The sequence below is a fragment of the Astyanax mexicanus genome, chromosome 13 (genome assembly GCF_023375975.1).
Source record: "Astyanax mexicanus isolate ESR-SI-001 chromosome 13, AstMex3_surface, whole genome shotgun sequence".
Classification (NCBI taxonomy): Eukaryota; Metazoa; Chordata; class Actinopteri; order Characiformes; family Acestrorhamphidae; genus Astyanax; species Astyanax mexicanus.
In genome coordinates this window covers 7,319,902-7,330,000 of record NC_064420.1, presented here as the reverse complement: position 1 = coordinate 7,330,000, position 10,099 = coordinate 7,319,902, and the positions used below count along the sequence as shown (strand labels likewise).

General features: G+C 42.8%; 1 protein-coding gene across 1 annotated transcript in view; it reads left to right on the top strand.

The window, feature by feature from the left end:
• Nucleotides 1-10,099, top strand: part of LOC103023419 (collagen alpha-1(XXIV) chain) — a 193,438-nt gene that overhangs the window by 20,962 nt on the left and 162,377 nt on the right. Inside the window, exon 3 of the mRNA XM_022677290.2 lies at nt 6,920-8,304. Within this exon, the coding sequence (XP_022533011.2) occupies nt 6,920-8,304 (1,385 nt within the window). The remainder of the gene's footprint in view (nt 1-6,919; nt 8,305-10,099) is intronic.

Genomic DNA, 10,099 nt, shown 5'->3' with positions numbered 1-10,099 from the left:
AAAAAAAAAACAGTTTAATGTGGACTTTTTAAGAGGGATCTGGCAACCCAGTAGCAGCGAGTGTGAGAGCAGCTATCAGCAGAAGAGGAAAATGGGCGGACCGCGGTCCGGACCCAAACGTCGTCCAATGCGGACCCAAACCGATAAACTACTGAGAAGGATTTAATTGTGCGGCGCAGTAAACTCACAGACCAATCACGTGTGGGGTAAGATCACCAAACGCTCTCCTCAGTCAATCAGATCTGTGCAGACGCGGTAAGGAAAAAAAATAAATAAACAAACAAACCGCTCCTCACGCGGGATCGAACCCGTGTTTTCAGGGTCGCAGTACCGCGGCCATGAAAAAAACGCCTTTATAAGGAGATGGGGAGCCCGACAACGGGCGGAAAAACGAGAACGGGCGGAAACTAGTCACGCCGAGCGCGACAGAGAGACAGGGGATTAATGTAAACGTAGAAGTTGTTTCTGCTACTTTTAAGTTGTATGTCTGGCTGCATTTTGGCTCCAGTGGAAACAATAAACGATAACAGAGTGACCAACAAGACACAAACCATATGTAAATACTGTAAGTAAATTCTACACGTGACTGTTCCATAGACAGTTGTACTAATCCCTTAGCTCTGTACTGTATTTAAAAAAATGTTCTGTCTCTGTTTGCACTTCAAGCCTAGACTTAATATGACTGGTTATGGTTATGAATAGTTAAATTACAAGAGATTTAGGAGAGAAATTCACAAACTATAGGCTTAATATGACTGGTTGTGGTTTGCACTTATTGTTTGCACTATATAAGACCTAGAAAAGTTGTATTTTTATTTTTTATTCTTATTTCTATTCCTTATAGAATCAATGTGTGAGAGAAACCAGTCTGTTAAGTTTGCGGTATATGATTTTGTAAATTCTTTAAAATTTTATTTTTAAATCTCGTCTCATCTCGTTATCGTGAACCCAATGTCGTGTCTCGTCTCGTCTCGTGGTATTAGTGTCTCGTCACACCCCTACTATTTGGCAAACAACAGGTCAGTAATGCCCTTTCTACGTATGTGTTATAACTGATTATTAATGATTTTTACAACAGGCATTTACCACCTAATTAGTAACCGTTAATAAACTTTTTTTTAATTGTAAACCATTTATAAACCCTTTGTAAAGGTAGTCTTATTTTAACCCTTGTGTGGTGTTCGGGTCTTTGGGACCCGTTTTCATTTTTCATCAAATGATACTAAAAAAATATTTTTTCTAACTCAAACTCATTGGCATTGGCTCATTTTTTTGTGAAAAAAAATCAAATATCAAAACACATTTTCGATAAACACACACTGTACACCCCCCTCCCCCCTTACACATTTATATTACATACAGTATATTTGGCCAAGGGCTAATAAACATTGCTTCATTTGTAAATTTGAAACTAAACAAATTTTCCACTCATATCTTCATTTTAATTCATTTTCTTTTACATTTTATTAAAAAACTAATAAAAAAAAGAGTAGCACTTTTTGAAAGAAATGTAACATAAGAAAGGTAAAGGGCAAATATTAACCATGTAAGCTGTTTATATTGCTTGCAATTCAGGTGAAGCGAGCATGTGTAAAGCATTTTAATGTAAAATTGCTTAATTTTGCTGAATTAAACACAAGTAACAAAGTAAAGGAGTAACAAAAATATGAACACCACACAAGGGTTAAAGTGGTACCAAAAAAAACTGTGTAAAAATGATGGAACAACTTAAGAAAGATGTTTCAAACACTTTTGGACTTCTAGCATCTACATCCCATAGTATTACTAAAGGTTTAAGAGAATCTGTAGAAATTCCTGTGTGTAAGGAACAAGGAACTTTACTGGAAATTACTGCATGGACACTGCAACTGTTTTGGAATCAGAGTAATTTTACTATTACATTATGTGTAAATGATGTAGTTATTAGAAAGAGAAGCTAAATACATGTTAAAGTAGGTGTGATGTCGATGGTAGTAGAGATAGTGTTTGTGTTCTGGTAGGTGCAGGGCATGGTGACCTCATTGCTGTTTTCCCCTTTGAGGGTCATACACATTACATTTGTTACCCCAGACACTTCAGAGGGAAGATGATGTCCTGCATGTCCTGGACAATCACATAGGAGCACTTTGCGGGATGCTAACAATCGCCCAGTCAGCCCAGTCAGATGGTCACCAGCTGTAAAGCTTGATACCTCAGATCTCGCCTGGCTGAGTCAGAGAGAGGGGGAGGATCCCCCCAGGGCTGGGTGGAAGTGATGTTTATAATGATCATCATCTTTAGACACTCATTCTCGTTTTTTCTGCGCTAGAAATGCGCACCCTCTCGGCTTTTAAACTCTTTGGCCCGTTTCTGACACCTAGCATTCCAACTTTGAATCTTACATTATAAAAACCTACTTAACAGCGGGCCAACTTTCATTCTATTTCTAAAATACCTCGCGGGCCGCTCCTAAACAGGAAACGGGCTGCAAATGTAGTTTGGATACCCCTGCTCTAAGTGGAAGCGACGTTTATAGATGGCCGCCAGGACGCATGGTTTCTCTTTAATGCCCTGCCTGGCTGTGGAGTCAAGGCTCTGAGAAGTTATTGGTTGTTCCATTTGACCTGTAACTAAGGTTAGGGTTCAGGTTAAGGCCCGTGCGAGATCTGGCTGGAACAAGGGTCGGGATGCTTTGAAGTTGTGGAGGTTGTGGGAACTGATGTTAAAAAAAAAAGGAAGAGGACTTTATGACATTGCTATTAACGTAACATGCAAATAACCTGGCAAGTCTTCATTGGTAATTGGACATGGAGAAGCGCCCCAATAAAGACGGGAGTCGGCTTACTCGCAGAACTTTGTCCACCCGCTGTCTTGTGGACTGTAAACACTTTATTCTGTCCTGAACTGACCTCAGTCTCCCAAAGTGAAAATCCCTCTCCGTGTAAAGAAAGATTAAGGTAACAGTCATTCCACCTGTTGTTTGGATTACCACTGGAGTGTCACTTTTCCAGACACGGATTGTGCTTGCCCCCCAAACCGTGAAACGTTTTAAAGGAGAATCACCATCTGTGGAGCAAGATTGTGCCTGTGAGTTGCAACAGCAGAGTGATGAGCTTTGTGTCAGTTGAGAAGCTCTGAATTCTTAAGCTTATTTATGGACGGTGTGGAGAAAGTCAGGTCTGGCTGGTCTCTGGACAATGACTTGTTCAGTTATAGAACCAGTGTACAGATGCTTATGTCCAGAAGTCACTCATTGTCCAATAACTAGTTTCACCCATAATTAAGTGTCAGGTTGCAATACTATTCATTAGGGAGACAAAAGATTACATAGATAAAATGGCTACACATACAGGCGTAGAGTGTAATGTGTATGTCCTGAGTCCTGTGATAATCCATCCCATGCAGCTTGATTATTCTCACACAGTTTCTGCAGATTGTGCAGTAGGGGTGAAGTGTTGATGATAGAGTGTCCAATAGCAACCCACACATGGCCAGGGCACAGCATCTTTGTCTTCAAGACAAGCTCTTGAGATGGCAGCAGGGTGTAGATGAGCATTGTTGTGTTGAAATGACGCAAAGGAGTGTGTTCTCAGAAAAGTAGGACCACTGGTGGCAGAACCTCATTGGTGGCACCCTACACCATGACACCAGGCCTTCTTGGACGTGTGAAACTTTACAACAAACCACTGACCTTGTCGCTGAAAATGGTGCCTTGACACACAAGGATTGGTTGGTCCTCTCACCCAAGACTTAATACTGACCTGTACCCACTGCCATTCTTTTTATCTTGTTTGATACAATCAAAGAATACATGTTCAAGTTCAGCCAGCACCAAAATGCTATTTCAAGAGCTTGCCTAAAAAACACAGAAGCTTCACCATGGTCAGACACATCTCCAGACCTGTCCCTGATTTAAAATGTGTGGGATGCTATTGGACGCTCTATCAACACTTTAAACCTACCGTACAATCTGCAGGAACTGTGTGAGAATATTGGAGCTGCATGGGATGGATTATCACAGGACTCCATTAGGAACCTCTACAACTCAAACTAACTCCAAAATTATTTCCCATATCAGTCTAAATGTACAATCATTTATTGTTCCTGCAAACATTTATCTTAGTTCTGAATAACATTACAATCCCACGCTTCCTTCTGGTGGAGCTGTTGCTTTAATGACGAGTGTATAAACCTGATTCTTTGGGTTTCCTGATGGCAAGCTACATGAACGGGATTCGAACCAGCGATCTCCCGATTATAGTGACAGCGCTTTAGTCCACCTGACCACTTGGAGTCCAAACTATGAACATGTTTAAACTTCGTTTTGTAATTAAACAGCTGTTAAGGGTTCTGTAGTTTGAGGTGCTTATGAAATGGATAATATTGATAATGCTGGACTCCATTAGGAACCTCTAGAACTCCATTTTTTGTACACTATTTCTGTATGAGTAGCTAACAAAAATATTTCCCATATCAGTCTAAATTTACAATCATTTTTTGTTCCTGCAAACTTTGATCTTAGTTCTGAATAGCATTACAATCCCACACTTCCTTCTGGTGATGACGAGTGTACAAACCTGATCCTTTGGGTTTCCTTTAGCAACAGAATACAGATACAAAGAGAGACAGAATACAGAGTGCTTTCTTCAAAACGTGAGTAAGAATTTTAGTCTCTGTTCTCCACTGTTTTTGCCAAATCACAAAACCAGAATAGATTTTCTGTGAGAAAAGGAAAAACACAGGGGTTGAAAAGAGAGTAAGGGAGCATGAACGAAAGACAGATTTATCTGAGGAAACCAGTGTCTTTGGAAATGCCTTCTCCTGCTGTTGGACCTTTGGGATCCCTGTGCTGACATGCTAAAGATGCTCAAAAACGTATCTGTTTCCTGCCTGTTGATACAAAGCACAGCAAGCCACCAGGGGTGTAACGATTAGTCAACATAATCGATTCTGTCGATTCTAAAAATTAGTTGTCAGTATCAACTAAGTGTTCATTTGTAACTGCACTGCACATCTCTACAGTGTAGGGGTAGGAATCACAGGGCATCTCATGATTGCTCAAGTTTCCAGCATCTTTTAGCGGATAGGAAATTGACTAGTTCTAAAATGCACTTTGGGAATCCTGTCTTTAATTAATTCTAGTGCCATACAAACAGTCACAATTACAGCCTGGGTCACTTACATTTCCTACTTATTACTGTGAAATGAGACTATCTATAGAACTATTCACCCATATTTGGTTTTAGTATTGTTGAATGACATGATAGTGATCTAATCTACAATTAACAAGGTCAGTTATCCAACCCATGCATTAGGACTCCCCCTATCACTACTAATGCCCCAACACCAGGAGGGTGAAGACTAGCACATGCCTCCTTTGATGCATGTGAAGTCAGTCACCGTCTATTTTTGAACTGCTGCTGATGCAGCATCGCCGAGTAGCATCACCGCACACTCAGAGGAAAGCACAACGGCTTTGCCTTGTGCTGATTGACATCACCCTTTGGAGTGATTTAAGGGTTTTTAGATTAAGAGCCATGTAAGATTTGGCTGGAACAAGGGTTGGGATGCTTGAAGTTGTGGGAACTGATGTTAAAAATGCCCAATTTTTTAAGTGCTGGGAATCGACTCAGCAACTTTGACAAACCGCAGCGACTCAGCTCCGATACATCAGCTCACAGATGCTTGTGCGGAATGCGGAATCACCTTTGGAGTTATGTGGGGAGAGAGCGCCATCTAGCCACCCAAAGAGAGCAAGGCCAATGGTGCTCTCTCAGGCCCAGCTGATGGCAGGCTACATGAACGGGATTCAAACCAGCGATCTACCGATCATAGTGACAGCGCTTTAGTCCACCGGACCACTTGGAGTCCAAACTATGAACATGTTGAAACTTCATTTTTGTAATTATACAGCTGTTAAGGGTTCTGTAGTTTCTGTAGTGCTGAGTCATTCTCTCCCTGTCCTTCAACACTTCACAGTCAGTGGTAAAAACAAGTTTCCTGCAGTTCATAATCTGAGACAGCCTGGATTCAGATGTTCATAGATTTACAGTTCAGCTGCTTTGGAGAAATGGAAATCATGAATCTTCTTAATCTTGTCTGCCCCCTCTTAATCCAGCTCCCAGCTGCTGTCTGTAGCCCACCACAGGCTGCTTCATTGGTAGACTTGGATGTTGCTTGCAGTCGGTTTGGGCTGCTGTTTGTAAAGTAAAGTACTAACTTTCTTTAACTGACATAAATGTATTTATCTTGTCATCTGATACTTGTCAGTGATACTTTTCGGTAGCTGATTTCAGTCTGTTTCTTAACATGCATCATGACTGAAGCTGTTGTTGTTGTTTTCTGTCTTTTTAGCAGCAACATGATTCTGACCCTGCAAATGTCTTATTAAAGAGCAGATATAGGATCAAGTGAGTCTTGCCTGGTTCTAGATTAGATTAGAATCCTTAAATAGCACATTTTGTAAGAAGAAGTGTTTCTGAGTAAGTTTGACTTGCTAGTTGCTACTTATGTCTAACTAAAGGGAAGACAGATATTGTTTTAAACAAGTAACTGTGTACAAAAACCTTTCTTCAAACAGCAAGCTTACCAGCTCCAGCCCGAGAACTTCTCCTCTCCCCCTCTTTTACCCTCTACTCCTCCTTTACTCTCTCCTCCTCATTCCTTCATCTGGACCCCAGCTGCTCCTAATGGCTGCATGCGAGGCCTTCTGGGTAAACTGTGATGTCAGCACAGCAGATACCAAAGCATATTGAGGAGAACTCTGGCCAAAAAGGCAGGGATTATTTACGCTACAGACAATTGAAATCGTGCTTCTAGCCCAGTGACTCTGGGCCCAGTGTTTTTCTTGCCTTGTAAGTGGTTCAGTGTGTAAAGATCAAATACCTATTTGACCTTAAACTACTCTTTTTTTATATCTTTCTCTGTCTATCTATCTCAGGTGTAGATCTTATTCTCCAGCTGGGCCTGTCCAGTCTCAGAGATGCCGGACACTCATCCTGGGTGAGCTCTTCCACAGACTCTCCGTCCCTCGTTCCCTTACTCCCTGTCCTCTCTTTCTCAATCCTGCCCCCTGGGGTTGGGGTGACTCTGGGGCAAGACACCGTCATTGAGGCGCCTGTGGCGGGTCTTCTCCCGGCAGGTGTGGAGGAGGAATTCTCCCTTATAGTGAGTCTCATCTCAGAGCGAGCCAGGAATGCCTTCCTGTTCAGTGTGTGGGACAGTGCCGACCGGCTGCAGTTCGGCTTGCAGCTGCTGCCCGGTCGGGTGGTGGTGTACACCGGCGAGAAGGCGTCTGTCTACTTTAACTACGAGGCCCAGGACGGACGGTGGCACTCGTTTGCAGTTGGGGTGCGCCCACGTTCTGTGTCCTTCTACGCCCACTGCGGGGGCCTACAATACAGCGAGGAGACGCTCACCAGACCACGAAGTGTGGGCTTAGACGGACGGGTGGCCGTCGGGAGGATGAGCTCCAGAGCACCGCAGTTCGAAGGCTCTTTGTGCCAGCTGGAGATCTATCCATCAGCGCAGGTCGCGACGCATTACTGCGACTATGTTAAAAAACACTGCAGACTGGCAGACACTTTCCGATCGCACTTGACAGCAAGCCCCATGTCCCTGTTCCCCTCAGCATCCCCCTCTGTAGCATCCCCCTCTGTATCATCCCCCTCTGTATTATCACCCAATGTAGTGTCCCCCTCTGCAGCATCCCCTGCGACAACCCCTGCTGCATCTTCTGCCCCTTTAGAATCACAGACACCAAACTCAGCCAAACTTTTAGCGAAGGTCACCAGTCCCAGTCTAGGCACTCTTTTAGATCAGTTTCCCTCAACAGGGGTTTCTTTTTGGGATAAGTTGAGCGCCAGAACTATTAGGCCTGCCAGTTCACCTTCAAATCGATTACAGGATCTTACACCAAGGACTACCACCACCATGCTTTTACACGAGGGAGAACATCAAGGCGAGAATGACACAGAGGATCATCAGCGGTTACCAGCAAGACCCCGTGCTACTCGGGCTACCCCAGACCTGATACCTCTTCACAGGCAGAGCCGTACCAAAGAGTCTGGTGTGAGGAACACCAGTGGTCCACAACAGCCCAGCGATGATCTGATCGAGACCCAGCTGAAAGTGAACGGGGCGACGTTGTACAGGCAACCCCACCACCACCACAGTCATCAGGAACACTCGCCAGAGGACGATGAGGAACAACCATACGACCCAGGAGATTCGGATGGATACGGATACGACTATGGATTAGAGGAAGGAGACTATTTCCTTGAATACGACAGCTCTGATGGTCTGAAAGGGGATCCAGGTCCTCCGGTGAGTGTCTTACTCTTCATCTGATCACATTTATGTGTTGTGTGAATTAAAGCAGCTTAGTTTAGGGCCGTGCTGCGGCAAGCCGGAGCGAAGACTGCATGAGCGATTAGCCAAATTACAATGCATAAGTATCCAAACTAATTTATTATTTATTGTCATTAGCGTGCTTTCTACGCTTGGCAGCGTTTCTGAGGGCTTGGCTGAGTTAATCGAGGGGGAAGGATGGAAATGTTTTGGCAGCTGTAGGTGCTGATTTAAGAAGGAAGGCAGTCTTGTCGTAGCGGCTTCCCTTTTCGCTCTTAGAGCAACAGGTGGTTAAAATAACAGAGTTTTCCTTGTGAAACACTGCCAAGATTTTGTACAGCCATTTTGGAAGATTTATTCATGCTGACATTTATTAATTGCCATGTTGGCACCAAATTCCATGCAAACCAGGCAACTTTTGCTAAATTTGCAATTTGGGCAGATGCCAGAAACAGAGGGAAGCAATATTTCTCAAGTTAAATGTTGTTTGATTGTTTGCAGTTGGCTGCAAGTTGCCTTTTCTAATAGTGTCTCATTAATAGCAATGCAATAAAGCATGCATGCTACTTTCCAAAAGTCTTTTAAAAAGCACACAATGATCTGTTTTCTTCCCTCACAAGCTCTTACCCAAGAGAAACCTCTCACAAGGCTTCCTTTATAGATAGAAACAAGGCATATGTCCTGCTGCTTCTATATATAGTAAAGGACACCAAATAAACCCACAGATGTAATGTTGTGTTGTCATTGGACTATGCTGGTTTAGTTATGTGTATTCTGGATGACGCTGATCGAGGTCAATCCTGATTCCAGAGCAGACTCCGCCGATTCACTGGCAATAAACGACAGCCAAGGAACGGGCGATCCCTGGGGTCTTCAATGGGAACATGATGTTGCTTTTGAAACAGAAGAGTATCTCTTTGTGTGATGTTTAATTCATGAGTTCTGAGCTTTACGGGGTGGAATAATAAGTGGTAGGTGTTGAAACATGAGGCAGAATGCGTGTTTTGAGGTGGATGTGAGATTAGTCGAAAGTGTTTGTGTTGGATTTTGCCCTAAACGCTCTCTGCTGGCTCGGCCTGAGCATTCCAGTTTTCTGTGAACTGCAGATCCCACTGAAATAGATAATGCTTTGAATTGATGATGTGTCTAGTGTCTGCACATGAATGAAATGGGTTATATTAGCATAGTAACACTGTATAAGTTTGCGTATTTTGGTAGGAATTGTGCTAATAGATTGTGCAGTGTATGCTTATTGGGCTCATTCTGGTCAGGATATCTTCTTTTCAGTTTAGTTTTATGAAACTACACAAAAAAATTACACAAAATGAAGTGTCCTGAATCTACAGCTAATCTCTACTTCAAGAAACTAGTCTCAGGAAAGAGCCAGTGATTCATTTTATCTGATCAATGTACAATAATACTAAAGGAGGACTTTAGGTCAGGTTGGTAGTTTCTTGCTGTCAGGTTCCTGAGAAATTACAGCAAATACACGTGACTCTCTTGACTTGCTAATCTTTCTGTTACTAACTGGCTTCACTAGCCTGCTAACGGTAACAGCTGTGTAAACAGTGGCTTGAACCACAGTTTATTCCTCTTGGTTTTGCCACACACTTTAAAGTACATTTAATGTAAACTGTAAGTTTTTCTCCTCTGCTAATGCCCCTCAAAGTGAGGTGGGGTCCTGGAATATGCTGGAATATGATTAGGATATTTCAACACCAAGTATAAACACCATTTTGGTTTGGATTTAATTTGTATTTGAGTGTACATG